The sequence below is a fragment of the Nicotiana tabacum genome, chromosome 4, assembly GCF_000715075.1.
Source record: "Nicotiana tabacum cultivar K326 chromosome 4, ASM71507v2, whole genome shotgun sequence".
In the NCBI taxonomy this organism is placed as follows: Eukaryota; Viridiplantae; Streptophyta; class Magnoliopsida; order Solanales; family Solanaceae; genus Nicotiana; species Nicotiana tabacum.
The window spans coordinates 137,085,542-137,113,137 of record NC_134083.1 but is presented as its reverse complement, the minus strand read 5'-3'; the positions used below and the strand labels follow the sequence as shown (position 1 = coordinate 137,113,137).

Genomic DNA, 27,596 nt, shown 5'->3' with positions numbered 1-27,596 from the left:
GCAGCAGGCCATTTGGCTTTATATATATTATTATTAAATGGATTGGGGCTGCCCGCCTGTAACAGGCCAGATGTAACGACACGGCCAGTCGTTTCGAGAGTTATAGCGCCCTGTTGTCCCCATTTCTACTTTTTTTGTGTTATTTAGCTATATTATATTTTATCGGATTAGTTGGTTCGGGACCGGAGTGGTTTCTGAGTGAATTGAGACACTTAGTCTCTTAAGTAAAACTTAAGTTAGAAAGGTCAGCCGGATGTTGACCTATGTGTAAACGATCTTGGATTTGAATTCTGATGGTTCCGTTAGCCCCGTTAGGTGATTTTGGACTTAGGAGTACGTCCGGAATGTGATTTGGAGGTCTGTGGTAGAATTAGGCTTGAATTGGTGAAATTGGAAATTTGGCGATTTCGGTCGGCAGTGAAAATTTTAATATCGGGGTCGGAATGGAATTTCGGAAATTGGAGTAGGTTCGTAGTGTCATTTGTGATGTGTATGAAAAATTTGAGGTCATTCGGACGTGGTTTCGTTAGTTTCGGCATCGGTTGCCGAATTTGGAAATTTAAAAGTTCTTAGGCTTGAATCCGAGGGTAATTTGATGATTTGATGTTGTTTTGAGTGATTCGAAGGTTCGACTAAGTTGGTATGTTGATATATGACTTGTTGGTATTTTTGGTTGAGGTTCCAAGGGCCTCGGGGTGATTCCGGGTGGTTAACGGATTTGTCGAAGTTGGAAAAATACAGTTGAAGCTGCTGCTACTGCTATTTTCGCACCTGGGGAAGAAAGAGTCGCAGGTGCAAGGCCGCTGGTGTGCTTGGGGAGTTCGCAGGTACGGGCAATGCTAGGCTAGGCAGGATGCGCAGGTGCGAGTTGGAGGTCGCATCTGTGAGCCCGCAGGTGCGAAACCTGGGGCGCAGAGGCGGAAAGGGGAATGCTGGACAGGCTTCGCAGATGCGGCGCGCCATGCGCAGGTGCGCAAGCGCAAGTGCGACAAGTTTGCCGCAGATGCGGAGACTGTGCGGATAAGTGAGTTGCGCAGGTGTGGCTCCTTGGACCGCAGGTGCGAGTAAATGGCCGCAGGTGCGAGAAGCCTGGGCAGAGGGTACATATTGCAAGGGGGTTTCATTGAGGTAAGTTACTTGAGCCCTAATACTTGTATATATGGTGATTTTTCGTTGTTTAATCATTGTAATTAGTAAAAATGAGGGGTTAGGGTTTGGAATTTTTGGAGAGTAATTTAAGGATTTGAAGGACCAAACAATGTCGGATTTTGATGAATTTGGTATGGTTAGGCTCGTGAGTGAATGAGCTTTCTAGTTTTGCAAAGTTTGTCAGATTTCGAGACGTGGGCCGGGGGCCGGGTTTTGGTCTAATTTTGTAGATTTTCTTGTGGAATTCATTCCATTAGCGCGTATTGATGGTATTGTACTGATTGTGAATAAATTCGGAGCATTTGGAGGCCGAGTCTAGAGGCAAGAGCATTGCGGGGTAGAGATTTGACCGGTTCGAGATAAGTAACGATTGTAAATCTAGTCCTGAGGGTATGAAACCCCGGATTTCGTATCATTCTACTATTTTGAGGTGACGCACATGCTAGGTGACGGACGTGTGGGCGTGCACCGTTGGGGACTTGTGACTTGGCCCACCCCGTAGCAACTGTAAAGTTGCATATTTTGTTGAAACTATATGATACTTATATGTTTTAGAAAGAGTTTCTGTAAATTGGGCTGAATGCCATGTTTGGGCCTGGCGTCAGTGCTGTTTGGACCCTTAAGGGCTTTTTTCTTACTATCCTCTCATTGTTTTCGATTGAAAAATCTATACTCAGTCATGTTTATACTTGTTTACCACATAACTCAGTTTTTTGACTCTATTTTGATGCATATAAATATTTTGGGTTGAATGCCCTGTTTTACTGAAATGCCCGAGGGGCTTAAGAGTTTTATGACTGATTGAGGCTGAGGGACTGATTGTGAGGATGAGTGTGGATCGGGGCTGCCCGCCTACATCATACTTTATTATTATAGCACGTGAGTTGTCCGTGCAGTACGTGAGTTGTCCGTGCAGATTATAGCACTTGGGCTGAAGGAGCCCCTCCGGAGTCTGTACACACCCCTAGTGAGTGCAGGTACCTACTAAGTGCTAGTGCCGAGTGTCGAGTGCTGAGTGAATGGGAGGCATGAGTGATTGTGGGGTATGCCCGAGTGGCAAGAGTGATTGTGAGGTATGCCCGAGTGGAAAGAGTAATTGTGAGGCATGCTCGAGTGGCACGAGTGACTGTGAGGTTTGCCCGAGGGGCTGTTTATGAGTGATGTTTGCCCGAGGGGCTGTTTATGATTTCACCATTTTTGCTCACCTTTTCATTTTTCCTTTGTTTGAAAACTGTTGAAAAATATCTTTAAATGATTTTTACGGGAACTGGATTTAAACGAGATATTTTGATTCAAATCCTGATTTTAAAAGCATGTGGTATTTTACTGAGTTTTCCTGATATGAATGTTGTATGCTTTATTGCTCGTCACTACTGCTCAGTCTTTATTTATTGTTGTTACTTACTGAGTTGACGTACTCATATTACTCTCTGCACTTTGTGTGCAGATCCAAGTGTAGCTGGACACAGTAACGGTTATTGATTGTTCTGGTTGCAGATTTTCTTGGAGATAGCAAGGTAGCTGTTTGGCGATCGCAGCCCCTGCTCTTCTCCCTCTTATCTTTCTCTAGTTGTATTTAGCTATTTTTCAGGCTGAGTTAGCCTTGATATTGTTAGACAGATTGTAGTAGATGCTCATGACTAGTGACACCCCGATATCGGGCTTTTCCTTCCGCACTTTTATTTTGATTGAAACTTCTTTACGAAGGTTTTATGTTAAATAGCATTGAAATTATCTTTGAAAATAAAAATATCGGTTTGTTTTGGAAATGAGTCGGCTTGCCTAGTTCCACGATAGGCGTCATCATGACAGGGGTTAGTTTGGGTCGTGACACCAGAATGGCTTTATACATTATTATTGTTCTGGATCGGGGCCTTATTGGCTTTACTATTTTATGGATAGGGGGTGCCTGCCTACAGCAGGCCTTATAGGCTTTGTTATTATACGGATCGGGACTGCCCGCCTACAATAGGCCATATTGGCTTTGTATTATGCTTGGGCTGAAGGAGCCCCTCCGGAGTCTGTACACACCCCCAGTGAGCGTAGATGATCAACGATATTCGGGATGGACTTCCCAGGGCATGGACTTGCCTTACTTACTACTTATATATATATATATATTTGGGATGAATTTTCCCAGGGCATGGACTTGCCTTACTTATTTGCATTGTAATGAGTTATCTGGACATAGATCTTGTCAGTATCATTTATATATAGGGATAAATTATCTCAGGGCTGGATTGGCCTTATACGATACTGAGTGACTGACTGTCAGTCGATGTGTATTTATATACGGATTGGAACACCCCTGGGCTGGATTGGCCATAAACGGTACCGAGTGACCGGATAATTTGTGACCAGTATTTATATGAGGTCTTTCTACTGAGATGTCATATGCCTCATATCATGCACTATTGATTTATTTCACTTGTATTGAGTCTAACTGTTGAACTTGAAAGCATGCCTACATTTTTGTACCATTATTTTTACTGGACTGTACCTGCGGAGCTCATAATTTCTTTCAGCCCAGAGGTTAGTCTTATTACTTATTGAGTTAGTTGTACTCATACTACACTCTGCACCTCGTGTGCAGATTCAGGTGCTCCCGGATACGACGACTGCTATAATTCAGAGTTATTTCTGTTGGAGAGTATCAAGGTAGCTGCTTGACGATCGTAGACTTGATTCCCTTCCTGTTTAGTTATTGTACTGTTCTATACTTCAGACAGTGATGTTTATCAGTCAGACTTTGTATTCATTTAGATGCTCATGTACTCAGTGACACTGGGTTTTGGGAGTATTATATTTGAAATTGTGAGATTTCTTCTGCTGAATTTAATTATTTATTTTCAAATTTAAAAGATATGGTGGATTATTGAGATTTTTGGCTTGCCTAGTATTGAGATAGGCGCCATCACGACATGTGAGATTTTGGGTCATGACATAAAAACAAAATATTTCCACCTATATCGATTAATATTAAAAACAAAATATCTCGACCTATATCGATTAATCTATGTCATGCATTATTAGTGATGAATGAATGAAAAATAGAAGAACTAATACTAAATATCTTTGACATGTATATATATATATAGATCACAAATTAAAGAAACGAAAGAAGTTATTAGCATTAAGTAAACGAGTTAATAGGTCAAACATGGTCAAACTTTTAATTTGAATCACATTAATATTTACTATCTAAATAATATAAATATAATTCGTTAACACTTTATTTTGTAATACAAATAATGAATACACTAACATATACTATAACAAGCTATATATAGTTAAAGTAGTACAACGAAGTGTGTGTGTATATATATATAGGTATAGCCGCACATAAATAAAAACACGAAGCGCTAGGGCCACATGGTCGGGTTCTTTTGGGGATAGACTTGTGAAGAAGCAATAATCTAATTAGTATATATAATTGATCATCATCAAATATATCTATTTGTAAATTGATTCATCGACTTATAACTTACTTAGATGCATCGATGAATATTAAAAATAAAACGTTTCGACCTATATCGATGAATATTAAAAATAAAATGTCTCGACCTATATCGATTAATCTATGTCATGCATTATTAGTTATGAATGAATGAAATATAGAACAATATTAAACTTCTTTGACATGTATATATGTATCACAAATTAAATAAACGAAAGAAGCTATTAACGTTAAGTATTACAAATTAAAGAAACGAAAGAAGTTATTAGCATTAAGTAAACGAGTTAATAGGTCAAATTAACGACTAAACATATTTAAAATAGAATAATATTGGTTTATCAATTGATAAATTTTTCGTACGTAGTAATGTATGCGATTGATCATCAATTATAATATAGTGTGTGTGTGTGTATGTGTTTGTGTGTGTGTGTGTTTGTGTGTGTGAAATTACTCATATACTTAATTATAACTTAAAAAATTTACTTAGATGGATGCTATTATAATTTATTAAAAGTAATTAGTTAATATAATTATTTATAAAGATTATGCTTATAGTTTATAATTATTTATAATAATAGAATAGTTAAATAAAATAAATGCTTAAAGTTTATAATAATTTTTGTATAGTTTATAATATTTTAAGAAATAAAAACACAAAAAAACAATGTTGGTCGGTCAAAAAAAGCGACCAAAAAACCGTCCAACACGGACGGAAACTACAACATGGACCCAATTTTTTAAATTTTAATAATTATATTATTATTTAAAATATTTTATCAAATTAAAAGAATTTATATTTAAGATTACCGACCAAAGTTGGTCGGTTATTGTAGGGGAAGCATTTATCGACCAACTTTGGTCGGTATATTTTATTTCCTGGAAACTATAAAAAAAACTGTGATGACCCAAAAGGTCATCTTATGTTTTAGAACTCGAATTTGCGCTCTTAAACCTTAAAAATCTCATTTTTACCCTCCTCGATTTACGTGCACAGTCCGGGCAGGTTTGCGGAAAGCTTTCATGTTGAAAACTAATAAAAATAAGAAATTTTGCCTTAAAAGTTAATTTTTGTTAACTTCGGTCAATATTTTTGGTAAACGGGCCCGGATCCGTGCTTTGACGGTTTCGGTATGTCCGTATAGAATTATGGGACCTTGGCGTATGCCCAGAATTGAATTCGGATGTCTCTAACTTGAGTTGTGAATTTTTGATGAAAACTAAAAGTCTGAAAAATTAATTATTTTTAAGGATTGATTGATGTTTGACATTGTTAGTGCCGGGTCCGTATTCTGGTTTCGGAGCCCGGTACAGGTTCATTATGATATTTAAGACTTGTCTGTGAAATTTGGTGAGAAACGGAGTTGATTTGACGTGATTCGGACGTCCAGTTGAGAAGATATGAATTTTAAGTGTTCTTGAGAATTTCATTTGATTTGGTGCTAAATTCGTAGTTCTAGGTGTTATTTTGGTGATTTGATCGCGCGAACAAGTCCATATGATGTTTTTAGACTTGTGAACATGTTCGGTTTGGAGCCCCGAGGGCTCGGGTGAGTTTCGGATAGGCCACGGGATGTTTTGAACTTAGAAAATTTTGCTGGTATAACTGAACATGTTGCAGGTCTCTGATCTCGCAATTGCGAGATCAGGCTTCACAAATGTAAAATAAGCAGGCCTGGCAATTGCGAGGTATCTATTGCAATTGCGAAGAAGGCCTGGACTAGCATGTTCTTGCAATTGCGAGATTTTCTACGCAATTGCGATGGGAGTCTGGGAAGGGCAGGTTCACAAATGCGAACATTTACTCGCATTTGCGAGGTTCAGTGGTCGCAAATGCGACACTTTCCTCGCATTTGTGAAGGCAGCGGGATTGTGAAAGGCATCGCAATTGCGATTGTTCCTTCGCATTTACGAAGCTCAGGTCGCAATTGCGACACCTGCAGCTGAGTAAAAGGGACATAGACGGGATTTTTCATTCATTCTTCATATTTTCAAAATCCTAAACCTTAAGAGGCGATTTTTTCAAAGACCAAATCTTCCCCAAATCATAGGCAAGTGATTCCTAACTCTTTTCTTTCAATTTTTTACATCTTATAACAAGATTTCAACCTAGAATCTAGAGTTTTTATGGTGAAATTAGAATTTTTGGGTAGAACTTAGGAATTTCAAAATTTGAGGATTTAGACCTCAATTTAAGGTTGGATTCCAAAACTAATTACATATTCGGGTTTGGGGGTGAATGGGTAAAAGAATTTTTGTCAGAACCTCAGGTTTTGACCAAGCGGGCCCGAGGTCGAATTTTTCAACCTTTTGAAGGAAAATTTGGGAAATTTAATTTATGAAATATAATTGATTCCTTTAGCAATATTTGATGTTATTGAGTCATTTTTGAATAGATACGAGTGGTTTGGAAGTGAATTCCAAAAAAAAAGCTGTGATTGAGAATTAAGTGGTCTTCGGAGCAAGGTAAGTATCGTATCTAACTTTGGCTTAGGGGAATAGGTATTATGTGTTCATTTTCTACGTGTTTGGTTGTTAAATACGATGTATAGGTAAGGTGACGAGCATCTATGTGTCGTTGTCGAGTCATAGCATGCGAGTGAAATTCTATTCTTGTCTATTTGTAGCCTTAAATTCTACTATCCATGCTTAGCGTGTTATTTGAAATGTTGGGTGACTCACATCTGGTTTCACTAATATTTGGTAACTTTCGAATATTGATTCAAGATTGAGATTACATTGTGCTATTGATTATGAGTACAATACTGGTTTCTTTGTGATACTCTTATCTATCCGTTGTTATTAATTCTATGATTGGTAAGAAGGAGTGTAAAACACGAAGGGTGATGTCGTGCATGCATTATTTATATTGTGAGGAAGAGTGTAAAGCACGAAGGGTGATGCCGTGTATATTATGAGAGGTTTAATGCATGAAGGGTGATGCCGTGCCGTTCTATTTATTTATTTGGTAAGGTTGAGAGTAAATGCACGAAGGGTGATGCCGTGCCGTTCTATTTCTTTATTTGGTGAGGTTGAGAGTAAAAGTACGAAGGGTGATGCCGTGCAGTTTTCCTTGTTGTTTTAATTGCTAAATTCATTTAAGCATTTTTTGGTTTAATTCTGTCTTTTCATTATTCTCACTCTTTATGTTGTATCCCCCCATTGTATGTTCCCTTCCCATTATTTCTGTGTTATTTCTTTATTTACTGTTGTTTTCACTAGCATGATTATACTGTTCAGGTTATATGTGAGTGTCTTGTCCTAGCCTCGTCACTACTTCGCCGAGGTTAGGCTTGACACTTACCAGTATATGGGGTCGGTTGTACTGATGCTGTACTCTGCACTTTCTGTGCAGACTTTGATACCGGCTCAGGTTGATCCAGATTTTGCTATTGGTCCGCTGTCCGGAGACTCAAGGTAGATTTGTCGGCGTTCACAGACCTTGAAGCCCCCGTCTACTTTTTATGTCACTGTTGTTTTCTTTCATTCAGACAGTTGTATTTCTTTCAGACTATTACTTGTAGTAAATTCTAGAATGCTCGTGAATTGTGACTCCAGATCCGGGTGATAGTAATTAATACAGTTTTATAAAATTCCGCACCTCTTATATTTCATCTTAGTTAATTATTGTTATTTACTGAATAAAAATAAGGAATTGGTTTAACAATTTTCTAATGTTGGCTTGCCTAGCAAGTGAAATGTTAGGCGCCATCGCGGTCCCGTCGGTAGAAAATTTCGGGTCGTGACAAAAACAATTTAGTTTTTTTTAAAAAAATAACCGACCAAAGTTGGTCGGTTAATAGTCAAACAGTCAACACTTATTGTACCAACCAAAACTACCGACCAACTTTGGTCGGTAATTCTAATATTAGATCTGAAATACGGGATTCCCCCTCATTTTTCTTACCTCTCTTCTCCAAATTTTCATACTCCTCACTCAATACATTCCCCTATCCTTCTCTATTTCCCTCACACAAAACCCATTCCCCACCCCGCGTCGCCACTCCCCCGTCATCGCCGTCGTCGCTGCTAGCCACTGCCCAGCTGCCGCCCTCCTTCTCCACCTCCTAAAAACTCTAGGTTTGAATACAACTTATTTCTTTTGTGTATAAATTTAATATTTTGTTAATTAGTTATGAATTAGTTAATTAGTGTTTCAATTGATTGTTTAACTTTGCATTTTATTGAAATCTAGGGTTTAGGTCTTGTTTTAATTGAATTGATTACATATGGTGTAAATTGAATGTTTAAGTTTGTATTGTTTTGAATAGTTTAGTTAGAATTGAATTATTAACTTAGAATTGAATTTAATTTTTTGGATTTGTTCTTGTGAATCGAACTTTTAGGGTATGGGTTGAACTTTTAGGATATGAATTGAACTTTTAGGATATAAATTGAACTTTTATTTTATGTTTAAACTCTTAGGATATGAATTGAATTTAGTTTTTAGGATTTGTTCTTGTGAATTGAACTTTTTGGATATGAATTGAACTTTTAGGATATAAATTGAACTTTTTGGATATGAATTGAACTTTTAGGATATAAATTGAACTTTTTGGATATGAATTGAACTTTTAGGATATAAATTGAACTTTTAGTTTATGTTTAAACTCTTAGGATATGAATTGAACTTATAGTTTATAATTAATTATATTTACTATAATTTAATTTTGGTGTAATTAGGAAAAATTAATTATCTTAATTAACTACAAAAGATTTAATTAATTTATAATTATAGAATAAATTAATTTTTTCTTGTTTTATTTGTATAGATGGAACATCGTACTTGGATGTACAATAGGAATTATCCTAATCGGCGAGGATTGTGGGAGGATTTTGTATAAGGGGTTGATGACTTTATTAGACATACAATGTCACTTTCACCATACCAAATTGAAGGAGTAATTAGGTGCCCTTGTGTCACGTGTGATTGTGTGAAGTTTAAAAAATCGGAGGAAGTTAAGCTTCATCTTTATAGGAAGGGGTTTATAGAGAATTACTTTGGGTGGACTAATCATAAAGAGATCGATGGTAACCGTGGAATATTTCATAACATGGTTGTTGGTGAAAGTAGTAGGTCAGTGGAGAATACAAATCATGATTCTAGAATTCAGGATATGGTTGCAGATGCTTTTGGGATGCACTTCGGGGGTGAGCCCAATGAAAATGTTGAACAAATCTGATTGGAATATTTCTCAAGCAGCCATGGACTCTTTCATTGACCTTATGAGTGAACAAGTTGACCCAAATATTAACTTACCTAGTGATTTCTATAAGGCAAAGAGATTGGTTTCTAAGTTAGGACTTTCATCAATGAGAATTGATTGTTGTGAAGATGGTTGCATATTTCTAAGACGATGCATTATTTACCTCTTATACCTAGGTTGAAGAGGTTATATGCGTCGATGAGTTCTGCTCTTCATATGAGAAGGCACTTTGAAAATAGAAGACCACCTGGTGTTATGTGTCATCTTTCAGATGGAGAAGCTTGGAAGCACTTTGATAGGACATATCCAGATTTTTCTAGTGAACCAAGGAACATTCGGTGTTTTGTGTGCGGATGGTTCACGCCTTTTTCTATATCTGCGACACCATATTCATGCTGGCCTGTCTTTCTTACACAATCTACCACCTGAGTTGTGTATGACTAGTCCATATATATTTTTAAATTGTATTATCCCCGGTCCACTTAATCCGAAAAGTTTGATTAATGTATATTTGCAACCTTTGATTGATGAGCTAAAACAGTTGTGGTATGATGGTGTTGAAACATATGACATATCAACAAAGCAGAATTTCAATTTGCGTGCTAATTTAATATGGACTATTAACAATTTTCCTGCGTATGGAATGTTGTCTGGGTGAATGACTGCTGGAAAGCTAGCTTGTCCTTACTGCATAGAAAATGGTAAAGCGTTCACTTTGAAACATGGCCGAAAGCAATCATGGTTTGATTGTCACTGTCAACTCTTGCCTGATGATCATGAGTTTAGAAGGATGAAAAATGCATTCAAAAAGAATAAAGTGGAATATGATTCTCCACCTCCGATACTTTCAAGTGAGGAAATTTGGGAGAGGGACCAGAACTTCAGTAAAGTTACTAAGGCTCCACCTTATAGATTCCCCGGATATGGTGTTACTCATAATTGGACGAAACAGAGTATATTTTGGGAGTTTCCTTATTGGAAGGATAATCTCCTCCGACACAACCTTGATGTCATGCATATTAAGAAGAATTATTTTGACAATTTGTTCAACACAGTGATGGATTTTAAAGGTAAGACAAAAGATAACCCGAAGGCTAGAATGGACTTACAAGAATATTGCAGGTGACCTGAATTATACTTGCAGACATCAAACAATAGTAAGGTGTTCAAGCCCAAAGCAAGTTACACATTCACTTTGGAGGAAAGGCGATAAATTTGTGATTGGATTACGAAACTGAAGATACCTGAGGGTTATACGTCGAATCTAGGAAAAAAAGTAGATATAGAGGTAGGGAAGTTGATCCATTTGAAAAGTCATAACGGTCATGTTTTCATGGAGACCTTAGAGCCTATTGCATTTTGTGGTTTGCCTGAAAGAATTTGGAAACCCATCACAGAGATTAGTTTGGTTTTCAAAGACTTGTGTTCTACCATATTAAGGGAAGAAAACCTACTTTGGATGGATCAGAACATTTGTGTAACTTCTACTAAGATGGAAAAAATATTTCCATGTGGTTTCTTTGATGTGATGGAACACCTTCCAATCCACCTTGTACACGAGGCACGACTTGGAGGGCATGTTCAATGCAGATGGATGAATCCCTTTGAGAGGTAATATTATAAGTTTGATGTAATATTCTATTTTATTTGAATGTTCTTGGCTAACATGACATTATATAGGACAATTGGCAAATGCAAACAATTTGTTAAGCAGAGGAATAGGATTGAAGGATCTATATGTGAAGCCTATCTTGCAAAGGAAACTGCACATTTTTATTTTTATTATTTTGAGAGTAACGTGCCATGTTCTAGGAATATGCCTAATAGGCACACTGTCGAATGTGTGAATGATCCATTATATCCACCAATGTCCATATTCAATCAACCAGGTCGATGTTCTAAGGATGTTAGAAAGAGAAGTTTGAGTGATATGGAATACAAGTCAGCTACAACTCATGTGTTGCTAAATTGTCCCGAAGTTGTACCATTTCTCAAGTAAGTTTTGATTTATTAGTTATCAAAATGTAATTACATATTGATGCAACTACTGAAAATATTTGATGTGTCACAATCACTTCGTGGGTCAATTTGGACATGATGTTGTATATATGAGATTTGATACGTGGTTCAAACAGTTTGTAAGTTTATCTTGATAATGTTCTTCTTACGTTTCCGCTATATATATATATATATATATATATATATATATATATATATATATATATATATATATATATATATATTCGGTTATGCTAACTTATGAATTTTTTTAACACTATGTAGGTAAATAATCCAAATAATGGTGTAAATCAATTTTTTGAATGATATATCTTGGGGGCCTAGGGTTCAGGTCACAACAATATCTAAGTACGTAGTGAATGGTTATAAGTTTCATACAGAGGATTACTCTAAAAATAAAAATAGCAACAACAGTGGGGTGTGGGTTCAAGGTGGTGATGGCAACCAAGTTGGAGATGTAGATTATTATGGTGTGGTCAAAGAAATATTACAACTAGAATATAAAGGTTGGCCATATAAGAAATTGATACTCTTTAGATGCAAGTGGTTTGACCCAAATCCAACAAGAGGTACAAGAGTACACTACCAATACAACATAATTGAGGTTAATCATACGAGGGAGTATGATTGCTATGATCCTTTCATTATTGCACATAACGTTAGGCAAGTGTATTATGCTCCTTATCCATTGCGGCGAAATAAGTCCGATTAATGGGTTGTTATAAAAACTAAGCATGTAAGTAGGGTGGAAGTCGAGAATGTGTTGGATGTTGCATATCAAAACGATATCTCAAGTTTTCACCAAATAGTGGACGATCATATAGAAAATGATTTGGAACATCCTGAACGCATATTGGAAGAAGTTGATATAAATGAAGTAACAATTATAGAAAATGAGGACGAAGAATCAACTGATGAAATTCAAACAAGTGAGGACAAGGAATTTTCGGACGAGGAACAATACGTCGACGAGGATTAAAAAGTTGGTTTTTTAAAGCACTCTCATTTTATAACTAATTTCTTGTAAGTTTAAATCTAAATATGTATTATATTATGCAGATGGCAGGCAAGGGTCAAGGTAACAATGACCCTAACAGTACTCGGGGTCGAGAAAAGGCTAGGAAGGGGAAAAGGAGGGTAGATAATAATACTCCCTCTTTTCCACCCTTTTCAGAGATGCCTATGTCTTATCCTCCACCACATGACTATACTTAGTTTCCACAACATCACGAGGCCTACACCTTCATCCAGACACCAGGTCTTCCATCACAGGGCCATAGGACTATGCGTCCGACATACAGTCCAGCTGCCTCACAGCCACGTGGATCGCAGTCATCTGCATCACATCCACATGGATCGCAGCTATCTGCATCACATCCACGTGGATCGCAGCCATCTGCATCACATCCACGTGGATCGCATCCCTACATATCATAGCCACATGGATCGCATCCATCCATGTCACAGCCACTCGGGTCACAACCATCAGTATCACAGCCACATGGGTCGCATCCAGCTATGTCGCAGTCATAGGGATCACAACCATCTTCATCATCGACTCCATCTATTTCAGGCCTTCGCCTGCAAGACAGTAGCTCTGATCTCCCTACACCGTCTACACATGCCTCTGATACACATGCTGAGGATGATGATCCAGAGGTAGTGCATTATGATCGCTATGGCAAGATCATCATAGTCCCTGAGTGTGACGGGTAAGAGTTATTTGTTATTTTTGCGTCTATTGTTTTGTAATATTTTTACTAATATATTCATGTGTTTTTATTTTTAAATTGCAGGTTCAGGCCGGGTAAGCAGACTACAAAGATAATCACCAATGCTATCAAAAATCTTTATAATGGCCCTTATGTGACTTTTACTGATTTTCCATTCTCGTTGAAGGAGCAAATTTTCAATCAGTTTAAGGTATAAATATTCTTTTAAGCAGTTTAATAATTTATATTTATGATGTTTCTATCTAATATTTAACTTTTGAAATGCAGATCAAGTGTGTATGGGAAGACCGCTATAGCGCTGAAGTGGCTGCAAATTTTCGTCATAAAGCTCGCAAGAGATTAGCAGATCATTTTCCGGATGCTAGAAAGAAGAACAAGAGGCCTGGTTGGTTACTTGAGCATTTATGGAATGATTTGTCAAGGCAATGGCTTACCGCAGATTTCTTAGAGAGGAGCGAAAAAGGAAAGAAAGCTCGCTCATCCGAGAAGGGAGGCTCCTTACACACTGGGGGTGCTATTAGCCTGGGGACAATAAAAAGAAGATTGGTAATTGCTTAATTAAATTATTTTACTTTTCTAAGTATATCAATTCTATTTATTAACTAAATTAATTTATTTTCAGAATAAGAAGTATGGGTGACCAATGAGCCATGATGAGCTATTCAAGGAGACGCATAATGTAAAGAAGAAGAAAGAGGGAGATAGAGATAGGTGGGTCGAGGACCGGGCTTCGACTGCATATGTAAGTTTTTAATTTTCTTTAAGTATTATAATTTACTTTTATAAGAATTTGTAAAGACTAATTTAATTTAAAATAATGTAGGATCGCTACCAAAGTAACGTGGAGGCCTTCATTAGTAGTCAGCCAGCTGGTGAATCGGGCAAGCAAACCCAACCTATGGACGAGGATGCTGAAAGAATGTGGTTGGAGGCTGTTGGCGGTCCAAAATGGGGGAAGGTATACGTGCTTCCTGCTAAAAAATTCCATCGCTATAGGTGTGAAATGCAATGAATAGGGACTTCCTCGCAAGGAGAGGAACTTAATAGGGAGAGCCTCTCGGCTATGCGGGAGATAGTGACAAAGCTCACATCCGAGCTAGAAGCGGCCAAGGAAAGAGAAAGGCTTAGAGATGCTCAATTCCTTGGCATGCAAGATCAGATCAGAACTCTCCTATCTACTAGAGCTTTTCCGTTGCCCCGGTCTCGTGAGTCATCGCCAGAGGCTCGACCTCCACGTGATCGTTCCTCCCGTCCTACTCGTGATCGTTCCTCCCGTCCTCCCCGTAATCGTTCTTTCCGTCCTCCACAAGACCGTTCTCTATACCGTCTTATAGATAAAAGTTCATCAGACGGTGATGATGATGTTGTAGAAAATACCCCTTGACAATTACTTTGATATACTTTGAACTAGACTAGTAAAATCAGTTTTGGATTAGATTGAACAATTTTGAACTTGTTGTAATTAGTATTTGCTTGGTTTTGGATTGTAATGTTCAATTGAACTTTAATTTGTTAGTTTTAAAGTATTAATTGGATGTTTGGTTGTTATTGTTGGGTTTTTGGTTGGATTTGTGGTGAATTGGTGGTTATTACATTTGAATTGGGGATATTGGTATGTTATTTCTATTTGGCAGGTGGTGTAGCTACCAAAATAGGCATATTCTGCCAAAATTAAAACCAGAAAACTGACCAACCTTGGTCGGTTACTAATAAAAAAAAATTAAATTGCACATTACCGACCAATGTTGGTCGATTAATGTGCAATGAATTCCCAGAATTTAATATTACCGACAATCTTTGGTCGATTTTCTGCCTGCCCAGTCCAGTTTACCGATCAATTTTGGTCGGTATTGTTACATTTTAATTATTTAAAATAAAATAAATTTTACAATACCGACCAAAGTTGATCAGTTTGTTTAAATTTTAATAATTTATACAAAAAATATATTTTCAAATACCGACCAAAGTTGGTCGGTAGGAAAAATTAATAAACTTAATACACCAACCAAGTTTGGTCGATAAAATTAAATTAATAAAATAATATTCCAATCAGTTTTGGTCAGTAAGCCAAATACATTGTCAAATGATCGTGTAGAGCATACCGACCAATGTTGGTCGGTAATTTCAGACCAACTTTGGTCGGTATACCATTCCGACCTTCAAAATACTGTCCACACAAAAATGGTCGCGTTTTGGACGGTTATTGGCCATTACCGGCCAACTTTGGTTGGTTTTGTTGGACAGTATTTGCCAGATTTTTACTAGTGGGACATTTCAAAGCATAAGAAATATAGCACTTGAAGTAAATAAGACATGAATAAGCTCAATTCTACCTATATGCTCAACCCATGACAAATGTATATGCACTCGTCACCTTGTATATACACCATCCCCATCACACATATCAGGTAGCAAATAGACCCAACGAACCTAATTTTTTAAATTAAAGTTAACTAATACACTTACCTTTTTTTGGAACAAATCAATTCTAAGCACAAGCCTCCAAACAACTCGAATCTAGTCAATTAATACTTAAATAAGTCAAAATAAACTTTAAAATCTATTCTAGTATAAAAAAAGTTCGATCTTTATCACATTTGGAAAAGTCAACAAAAAGTCAACTCGGACCCATATGGAATTCGAAATTAAGACCAATTTTCATTTACCCATTTTCCCCCCGTCCGAATTATGATTTGTATCAAGATTGGACCTCAAATAGATGTCCAAATTTCCAACATTAGCCCTCATAAATTTTTTCCCAAAATTCTAATTTTTACATTTTAAAACACTAGATTTAGGGATGAAATCTATGAAAAAATCATGGGAAAAAAATCAAAACTAAGTAAAAGTTATTAACCTTAGAAGTTGGGATGAAAGTCCTCTTAAAAATCTCCTCAATCCATTATCTAAGTCTAAAAATGATTAAAAAAAATGGCTAAATCCCAATTTTCAACCCTTTATATACCTGGGCGTCAAGTGTTCTTCGCGTTCGCGAAGCACCTGTCGAGTTCACCAAGGTCTATGGTCAACTGATCATTGTGTTCGCGAAGGCTATCGACCCCCAAGCCTCCGCGTTCACAATCCTGTGTTCGCTTTCGCAAATGAAGAGAGGCCTTGCTAGCGCTCAAGCCTACACATTCACATTTGGACAACCACATTCGTGGAGGCCAAATCCCTCCAGGCCATCGCGTTCGCAAACATCCTTTCGTATTCACGTTAAGTAAAACCACCCCAGTCCCAATTAACTCATCCTGAATACGAGACAAGGTCCGCATTCGCGATGCACTACATACCAACAACATATCAACTACTGCAACTTCTGCAAGAATAGTCAGAAACCACCCCAAAACTTACCCAGGCTCCCCATCCCCACTCCAAACATCCACATAAGTATATAAACCTCATATGAACTTGCTCTTAAGCTCAAAAACATCAAGAATCAGGAATCAACCATCAAAACTCAAAGATTTCAAGGTTTATAAACTCATTTTTTTAACTTTCTACAATAAGCGCTGAAACTGCCTCAGATCACTCAGAACCCCAACTAAATATGTGTAAAAGTCCATAATCATTATACAAATCTACCAAATTGTCAAAATATTTATCCGAGGTTGTTTGCCTACAATGTTGACTGTGGTCAATTCCGACAACTTTAAAGTTTAAAATCAAGTTTTTTTTTGTAAAAACATATCTAGTTCCCGGATAACAAAACGAACCACGCGCATAAGTTATAAATCATTAAATAAAGCTATATAAGGCCTCAAATCACAAAATGAGAAGTTATAACTAAACACGACCTATTAGGTCATTATATTCTCCACCTTTAAAAAATATATTCGTCCTCGAACGAATATAGAAACATACCTGAACTGACAAAGAGGTGTGGATAACTACTCCTCATATCAAACTCAGACTTTTAAGTAGTCTTTTCAGTTAGTTGTTCCTTTCCAAAACACTTTCACAAAAAAAAATTTAGACCTCAACTTTCGAACCCGTCGATCTAAAATAACTATTGGTTCTTCCTTATAAGTCAAATCCTCATCAAGCTGCACCGTACTAAAGTCTAAAATATGTGACTTATCTTCATGACATTATCGAAGCATCGAAACATGAAATACTGAATGAACTCCCGAAAGACTGGAGGCAAAGCAAGCATGTAAGCAACCTCCCTAATTTTTTCTAACACCTCAAATAGGCAATAAACCTCGGCCTTAATTTATCCTTCTTCCCAAATCTCATCACGCGCTTCATTGGCGAAGCTTTCAAAAGTACCTTCTCGCCCTCCATAAAATCCACATCACGGACCTTCTTGTCTGCATAACTCTTCTGCCTACTCTACGTTGTCTGAAGGTGATTCTGAATCAACTTCACCTTTTCTAAAGCATCATGAAATAAATCTGAACCCAACATCCTAGACTCACCAGGCTAAAACCAACCAATAGGGAAATGACACTACTACCGTATAAAGCCTCATACGGTGCCATCTAAATGCTAGACTAGTGGCTATTATTATAGGCAAACTCTGCCAAATAGTAGAAGCTGATCCTGACAGCCTCCAAAATCAATAACATATGCCATCAAAATATCCTCAAGGACTTGGATAGTCCGCTCAGATAGGTCATCCATCTGCGGATGAAATGTAGTGCTGAGGTCCACCTACTTGCCCAATTCTCGCTGAACAGCCCTTTAAAGTGCAAAGTGAACTATATGCCATGATCTGAAATGACAACGAATAATCTCTCTGATGTAGATTTGAGCGAACCTCTCTGAAGTTTAAGAAGTCATCACTGAAATGAAATGCGTATATCTGGTCAATCTATCCATAGTGACCCAAAAATCATCAAACTTCCTCAAACTCAGTGGTAAGCCTACCATATAGTCTGTAGTAATGCACTCCCATTTTCACTTAGGTATCACCAACCTCTGAGTCAAACCATATGATTTCTGATATTCATGATTCACCTGCTAACAATTCAAACACCGTGAAACATGCCTAACAATGTCCTTTTTCATCTTCTGCCACCATTCATGCTACTTCAAATCACGATACATCTTCATGACACCTAGATGAATGGAATACCGTGAGCTATGCGCCTCCTCAAGAATCAACTCTCTCAAACCATCAATATTCGAAACACAAGTCCGATCCTGTAATATGAGTACAACCGACCCAATATACTCAGTAAGTATCGAGCCTAACCTCGATAAAGTTGTGATGAAGCTAAGACAAGACACCCACTTAAAAATTTGTGCAGTAAATAAGCAGGGTAGAAAACAAGAAGATAATGGACAAAATAATATTTTTTAAAAGTGATAAAAATTGATTTGTGAGATAGTAGCAAAATAATAAACTAAAGGAAATAATCAACACGGTCCTCAAATGTCTCAACCAATCATATCTCCACAACTCAAATCCAAAAGGACAAGATAACAACCGTGAAACCACATAGCCGGGTCCAAAAACCTGTGTAAATAATGAGAGAGTAAAAGATACCATATCAATAGCACAGAAGCACCCGTCATGCATATATCACTCAATTTTACTGCACGAAAACACTCATCGTGCAATATCTCTCAACCTCACAGTACGAAAGCACCTGATGTGCATAATCACTCATCATCACGACACGAAAACGCCCTTCGTGTGTAATCACTCAACCTCACAACACGGAAGCACCCGTCGTGCATAATTATTCATCCTTACCAAGCATGTATAAATCAGCACCAAACAACGTGAAGAGTATAAATAATATCGAGGAGAGAGATTAAACATGATACACCATATAAGAGATAATCATAACCTTGCAACAATAAATAAACTAACACCTTAACAAGCTAAATGCCAAATAACTCAATAAACCCTAAATATAGTTACTACATGGATAAAAGTAACAAGAAATTCAACAAACATTTCAAAACATAGGAAAGCTAGTACTTGTAGCAAATAAGACATGAATAAGACTAATTCTATCCACATGTTCAACCCATGATAAACTCATATACACTCGTCACTATGCATATACGTCGTCCCCAACTCACATAGCACATAGCAAATAGACCCAAACATACCTAATTCCTTTAAATTAAAGTTAACCAAGATACTTACCTCTTTCCGAAATAAAGCAACTCCCCAAAATCGCTTTCCTCTTAGCACAAGCCTCTAAACAACTCGAATCAAGTTAATTAATACTCAAATAAGTCAAAATAAGCTTTAGAAACTATCTTAGTATCAAAAAGGTTCGATCTTTATCACATTTTGAAAAGTTAAAAAAAAGTCAACCTCATGCCCACATGGTCGAAATTCGAAATTAAAACCAATTCTTATTTACCCATTCTTCCCCCAATTCAAATATGTGATTTGTATCAAGATTGAACCTCAAAATCGAGGTCCAAATCCCTAAAATTAGCCATCATAAGTTTTTCCCCAAAACCCCAATTTCTACATTTTAAAACACTAGATTTAAGGATGAAATCTATGAAAAAATCATTGGAATAAATCAACACTAAGTAAAAATTAATAACCTAAGAAGTTGGGATAAAAATCCTCTCAAATATCTCCTCAATCCGTGATCTAGGTCTCAAAAATGATAAAAAATGGCTAAATCCCGATGTTCAACCCTTTATATACATGTGAGTCAGGTATTCTATGCGAAGGTCTATGGTCAACTGACCATCGCATTCACGAAAGCCTTCTCACGTTCGCGAAGGTTACATGTTCGCGAAGGTTATCGCACCCCAAGCCTTCGCGTTCACGATCTTGTGATCGCGTTCGCGATGAAGAGAGGTTCTGCCAGCCCCTAAGCGCCCAAGCCTACACGTTCGCGAAGGCCAGATCTCCCCAAGCCATCACGTTCGCGAGCTTCTCTTCGTGTTCGCATAGAGTAAAGCCACCCCAACCCTAATTAACCCTTTACGAACGAGAGACAAGCTCAGCATTCGCGATGCACTATGCACCAAAAGCTGATCAACTGCTGTAACTTATGCAAACATGGCACGAAACCACCCCAAAACTCACCCGAGCACCCCTAACCCTACTTCAAATATCCGCACAAGTATATAAACCTCATACGAACTCGCTCATAAGCTCAAAACATCAAAGTAACATAAAGAATCAATCATCAAAACTCAAAGATTTCAAGGTTCATAATCTAATTTTCTTTTAACTTTCCACAATAAGTGCTGAAACTAAGGGTGTTAATCGGACCGAGCCGGCCCACTAACAACCGATTCGACTGGTTCAGCCAGGTTCGGTAAGGGGTGGGACGAGTTGGCTAGGGTAGAGGGGTTGTGCCGGACGGGGTCAGATCTTTTTTGGCTACCGGTACACCGGAACCCGGATAGCCCGCTAACCCTTCCAGCCCGATTTATGTTGTAATTTTTTTTTACAAATTCTGACCGGTCAAAATAAAAAATAACTGTTGGGCAACGGCCATGTTTTGCACTTTTAGCCATTTTGGCCTATCCCCTTACTAAAATAGCCCCTTCACCCCCTAATAATTGATAAATTACATTCTTATCCTTTTAATAACTATAAATAGCCCCCTTCTTCTTCATTTTTTTCACAACTTGGTCTCTTCTTCTACTCTAATTCTCTCTCAATTCCCTTTTGATTATTGAATTGCTTATTGCTCTCAAGTTCTCAATTAATTAATATTTCAAGTTTTATCAATTATTTATGGTAGCCACTACAAAATTATAATTATTAAGTGAAGTGTGATTACCATTTTTGTTAGGTTCAAGTTAAATCATGCCCCGTGCTTCTAGAGTGCGTTCACATATTTGGGAACACTTTGAGGTGGTAGAAGAAAATGAAGAAGTTCGCAAAGAAGAATGCAAGAACTGTGGTCGAGTCTTTAATGTTTATCGAAAGTGGGAAGGCACGGCTGGTTTAAGGAGGCATATCAAGGGTTGTCTTGTGCGTCCTCCAGGAATTCATATTTAAGTTGATTTGAGACAATTTGAGTTTATTTTGAATTTGTTAGACTTATTTAAGTTTAATGTGTTAGTTTATAAGACAAGTTAATTCGAAGTATTATTATGCAATTAAAATATGAAATGAAAGCCTTTTAAGTTTGATCCTTACATATTGGTCTTATTAAATAATTTTTTGTAGCCACTTAATTTCAATTTTAAAATTCAAATTTCAAATTTAAAACTTTAAACTTAAAAATTTAAAAGTTTAATTTTATGCCTTAAAATACATATTTTATTATTTAAAAGTTTGCAAATACTTAAGTAACAATTACATTGAACAAGGAAACATAATACACTAAAAAAATAAAAAAGAATTAACCTGACCCAGTCCGGATCCGATAAGCCCGAACCCGGACAGGCCCACCAAAATATGTAATATTCCCGCCCACTACCAGCCCAGAATCCCAGCCCGCCCCACTAACCGGACATGTTATTTTTTCTCATATCCAGTCTGGTCTAGCCCGTACGGTAAACACTCATAGCTAAAACGGCCTCGGGTCACCCGGGACCCAAATCAAATACGCGTACAAGTCCAAAATTATTCTACGAACCTGCCGAAATCCTTATATGAGGTTGTTTACCAATAATGTTAGACCGTAGTTTGTCAATGAACTTCTTGACAAGGAGCACTTTATAAAGTAGTAGTTCATGAATAGATATGGAAGGTCTGCTTTCCAATTTTTACTTTTTATTTCAAACCCTTCAATAAATTCTACTACCAAAATGGACCAAAATTTAAAGGGAAAAAAAAAACTAGAAAATTGAGAAAAAAGAGAAGGCGAGCTGGAGCTTAGGACTTGTGGGTTTCGTGAACTGAATGCGACCAAAAAACCACCTCTTAGGTCCCCTCCCCCTCTCTTCCACATTCCTTGTTTCGCCCTACAAATATGGGAAACCTTCCTAAGCTTTCTTGCAGCTTCCTCTTCTTCTTCGTCTTCGTCTTCGTTTTCTTCTCCTCCTTCAAAGTTGCTGACTTTTCAAACTTTATTCTTTTTCTTTGACAAGAGATCTCTTTCTTGACCCTTCTCATTCAATACGTACATACAACACCAAAACGAAAGAAGAAAAAACATTACAAGAGCAACAAAAAAATTGCTTCTGTTGTCAACATAAATCGGAATTTATCAGGTATTTTTATGGGTTTTCCAATTGATATTGATTTTTCTGGTCCCTTCTTTTTGTTTTGTTTTTTTAAATCTTTACAGCTTGATAGCCTAAGCAGAGTGAGACACCTATACCTTTACGTGTATATCTCTCTTTCTGTTTGCATTCATTTGGGAATCTTTTCAATGGCTTTTATTTTTGTAATTTTTAATTTTTTATAGCTCATGATATTTCATGGGCTCTGTTTTCTATAGTTTTATTTTGTTTTTCTTAGTTATCCATTGGGATCTTATTAATATAAGGTTTTCTGCTTTATGCCTATTGGTTGCTACATGATCTAGTTCTTATTTATTAGGTCAGATAATTTGATGTGATTTTTTTTGGGTTTTTAGTCTGATTTGTAATTTTTTCTTGGTCAGGTTGAATCTTTTATACATCTATGGTGAGTATATAAGTCTTGATCTGTAGAAAAATTCAAGCTTTAGTACAATGCAGTTCAGTTATAAAGTAAAAGTTTTGGCTTCTTTTGTTGTGATCTTGTCTTTTATTTGTGGTGTTTAGGGAGAAGCTCCAGCTGATAGTTTCCTGGGAGATTTTCTAAATGGGGTTGATTTGAAATCAAAGGGACAAGAAACAGCTATTTGTGTCGGCTCTAAAATCGTATGATGATTCAACTTGCTGATTTGATATTTCCAATTTTATGTATGTAAACCAAATGGCTTTATTCATGTGTTTTGCCTCCCTATTTTCATCAGTATGTGATTGGTGGGGCTGATATTGAATCGACATCGCTCGTTGAGGTTCGAATCTTCGACAAATCTAGTGGGGAATGGTGAGTTTTCTTTTGTATAGCTGACTGTGTGTTTGGAACCGTTGTAGTTATTCCGTAGCTTTTAGGCAAGATGAACAAAATCTGAATTAATTTGCAGGATAAACCCTATTGTGCTGGGTACTAAACCCAAGCTGTCAAACGGCCACTCGGCTGTGCTTTTAAATGGTGATCGTATATTGGTCATTAAGGGCAATTCCAATTCTGATGACTGCTTTTGGTTTCTTGAGGTTGGTTAACTTAGACTTTTTTTATTACGTCCGTTAAACTTGGAAGTCAAGATCTCTTGCTGTTTGATTACTCAGATTTGTATTCCTCCAAAATGTTTAATTGGAAAAGTTGGTGGTCTGGGGATCCAGTGCAGTTGCCCATTTGTACTTATTAAAAGAAGTTGAAATGCAATGATTGAGACACTTAAAATTCAGTATACTTGAATTGCAGCCTCTTACTTTTTCATGGTATGCTAAAACCTCTTACATACTTTTGTAGGTGGGCACCCCATTTATTGGAGAACAGGAAAGGACATATGGGAATGAAGTGGTTGCGTGGAGTAAAGGAGTTTTAGGCAATGTTGAGAAGCCTATTGTCATTAGTGGCCCTTCTGGAGTGGGGAAGGGTACCTTGATATCTAAACTAATGATTGAGTTTCCATCTATGTTTGGGTTTTCTGTGAGCCACACAACCCGGGCACCAAGAGAAAAAGAGCAGAATGGGATTCATTACCATTTCAGTGACCGCAGTGTAATGGAGAGCGACATTAAGGATGGGAAGTTCCTGGAGTTTGCTTCTGTTCATGGTAATCTTTATGGAACTAGTGTCGAAGCAGTAGAGGTGGTTGCTGATGCTGGCAAGGTATTGCTTCTGTGCTAGCAATTCTTAATTCAAAAATATTCGTATAATTATTTTCAAGCATATTGGACCATTGATCATAACTGAAATCGTTGTTAATTCGCACCCGAGAATTGGTGATCTTTACGAAGTTTTATACTCCTTCTGTTCCAAAAAGAATGACACTGTATTTTTTTGAGAGTTCAGACATTTTCTTTGACTCCAATTTTCCAATTTTCTTTTTCAAAATTATTTGAAGTATAAAAAACGTGATTTAAAATACGTTTTGATGTAAAACGTAAGAAATTGATAACAAAAATTAGAAGCTTCAATTGTCGTACCCAAATCCGATCCTTTAGAATCAAAGGGAAAAAAAAGCAGCCCGGTGCACTAAGCTCCCGCTATGCGCGGGGTCCGGGGAAGGGGCGGACCACAAGGGTCTATAGTATGCAGCCTTACCCTGCATTTCTACAAGACGCTGTTTTCACGGCTTGAATCCGTGACCTCCTGGTCACATGACAACAACTTTACCAGTTACTCCAAATCTCCCCTTCTAGAATCAAAGGTAGTGACATTTAAAAATATTATTTAATTATCAAAAAGGAAAAAGAAAGAGCTTTTCTGTTTGGCTAAGTTGCTCCGACATGACAACAACTTTACCAGTTACTCCAAAGCTCCCCTTCTAGAATCAAAGGTAGTGACATTTAAAAAATATTATTTAATTATCAAAAAGGAAAAAGAAAGAGCTTTTCTGTTTGCTGTTTGGTGCATGCCCTACGAGAATATATGCCAGTTTCAATTTTGGTACATTCTCTGGGGAGTCGATGCCCTATCTCTTTGGTATATTCTGATGGAATGTCCTGACATTGTTGAGAAAAAGAACTTTGCACCTAACCCAGTCCCCAAAGCTAGTTCATAAGGTGAAAATAGTACGCGATCATAAAAGGAGACTGTAACCCATTTTCTCAACCAATGTTGAAGACTGCTGTAAAATTGTACCACACGTTCAGGACTGAACATTGGTGCACGATACTATAACGTGGGGATCCAACGTTGGGAAGCACAACATAGATGGATTGGACTTTGATACCTTGCTAACAGAATGTATTGTGGGTCTAACTAAACTCCAAAAGTTTGCTCATGAGACTGAAGATTGTTCAAAACCATGCAAGGAGATTACAGCCCCTTCTCCAATCTATGTGTCACACTTTAGGAAGATCTCTAATCTAAAGAGAGCCACAAGTATGATGAGTGATACTTTTTTACATACACCACATTAGTCCATGCCTTCCATAGTATATACTGAGTAAGAAACTTGAACAAAAAACTCGAACCTTTAATGTAAATTCCCCATCACATGTTCAGGGCAAGTTAAGTTCCTCGGGCAATTCTTTCTTCTACAAGGTTCGAAACATTAGTGAGTTTGTTTCATTACTGTTTAGAATCTACATTCAATAAAGAAAATAGTTGCTGGTTTGTCTTTGTGTGTCTTCTACCTCCAGCCTGCATTATGTAATTCCAACACCCCCCCCCCCCCCCCGCTTGCCACCTGATTCAAAAGAAAAAGAAGTAAAACTCTTCAAAATTGAAGATCTGGATGTAATATCACTCATGGGCCGATTTGCATGAGCATATAGATAGATCCTTCTTGCAAATTTGTTAAGCCTTTAATTTTTGTATGATTGTGCAGAGATGCATCCTTGATATTGATGTTCAAGGTGCAAGGTCTGTGAGGGCTAGCTCTCTTGATGCTATTTTCATTTTTATCTCTCCGCCATCATTTGAAGAGCTTGAGAAGCGCCTTCGTGCAAGGTAGGCTAATCGAGAATGTAAAGTATTCTCATATTGCACGGTTCGTTTGGTTATAAAATTGCTGTCAATCTGTTGAACAGGGCAACTGAGACTGAAGAGCAAATCCAAAAGCGTCTCCGAAATGCTAGGGCGGAACTCGAACAAGGAAAATCAGCAGGACTTTTTGATCATATTTTGGTAAACGATGACCTTGAAAGTTGTTATGAGAATCTTAAGGTAATTCTTGCTCCTTATTGTAATATTTCTTAAGAGTTATAATGATTCTAGTTATAAGATTTCTCGTTTATCTATATGTCCAATGGTCAAGTAAAAGACTAAATGAGATGAATAAATGGCGTTTAGTGACACATCATGATGTCCCTTTCTATTTATGTAGAAAATCTTGGGTCTTACTGAAGGTGTGAAGACTGCTCGTAAAACATGTAAGCTAGACGAGATAGCTTGTGCCCCAGCTCTTACCTTGATTCGATCAGGCAATTATAACACTAATATGATTTCTTGAACTTTTCTTAAATGCAGATCCAGAATTAGTCGACTTGCCTATGGAACATTCAGTATCAAAGATTGATCAGAAGATTTTAATTAACTGTGGTGCTGCAGAATATCATAAGGCATCAAATAACATGTATGTGATTTGTCTAATCCCTTTTTGTGTACACAGTCAATATTGGAATTCTGGCATCTGATATGATGCCTTTGATGCAGGTATGCACTGGACTTGTCTTTGCTCAAAGGAGGGGCCCCAGGTCGGACAAGAGGACTAAACCTTTATGTTGTCAATCCTTCAACTGATCGTGTAAATGGCGATAATCAGCTGAGCTAACATACCACCTCTGGTTTCAGTCATTTGTTTTCACTTGTTACAACCTTATAGGGGTCGAGTCCTTGAAACGAACCACAATTTGACTTTCTTGGATAGCTTGAACTATTTAGTTTCTAATACACGAAAAATGAGAAATGATTTCTAATTGATGCGGAAATTGTAGGTTAGTAGCCTGAGCTAATGAGAGCCTAAGATATGTAACTGTTCTACGCAAGGATTATTTAGAGTAAAAATTAGTAATGTTGAACGGAATGCTTCAAATTTTTCTCTAGTTTATCACATATTTTCTTCTAAACTCATTGCTTCTCTTGTTTATTATTTCATTGTTTTCCGTCCAATCTCGAGGGATAGAATTAGAGATTTTTGGTGGAAATGACACTAGATAGCCACTTTTAAGCATCTTGTTCACTATTTATATTATAATGTATTTAAAGATTAGTTAATTCGCTCAAACTTCAGGACACGACGTCCTGAGGTTCAAATTTCAGAATATCGTTTCCTAAAGTTCGAAAATTGTGTCGAGAAATTCGAATCTTAGGTACTGAATTTTAAATTAGTAGTTCAGAAATTCAGGATACTTAGTCGTTAATTTCAAATTAGCAGCTCAAGAATTTAGGACATTAAGTCATGAATTTCAAATTAACAGCTCAAATTCAGGATACGA

The 27,596-nt window shown here is 37.2% G+C and overlaps 1 protein-coding gene across 1 annotated transcript; it reads left to right on the top strand.

The window, feature by feature from the left end:
* Window positions 1-22,196: 22,196 nt before the first annotated feature.
* LOC107768356 (guanylate kinase 2) lies at window positions 22,197-27,231 on the top strand. The gene is made up of 11 exons (XM_016587476.2): window positions 22,197-22,664; window positions 23,060-23,082; window positions 23,202-23,300; window positions 23,396-23,472; window positions 23,570-23,699; window positions 23,959-24,321; window positions 25,988-26,109; window positions 26,190-26,325; window positions 26,486-26,531; window positions 26,629-26,734; window positions 26,815-27,231. Exons 2-11 carry the CDS (start codon window positions 23,080-23,082, stop codon window positions 26,930-26,932), a joined length of 1,200 nt encoding a protein of 399 aa, XP_016442962.1. The 5' UTR covers window positions 22,197-22,664; window positions 23,060-23,079; the 3' UTR covers window positions 26,933-27,231.
* The last annotated feature ends 365 nt before the right edge of the window (window positions 27,232-27,596 follow it).

Coding starts and splice junctions, on each gene's coding strand:
- LOC107768356 (XM_016587476.2), top strand. Junction 23,301..23,395: donor TTTGTGTCGGCTCTAAAATC/GTATGATGATTC, acceptor TATTTTCATCAG/TATGTGATTGGTGGGGCTGA. Junction 26,735..26,814: donor CATAAGGCATCAAATAACAT/GTATGTGATTTG, acceptor CCTTTGATGCAG/GTATGCACTGGACTTGTCTT.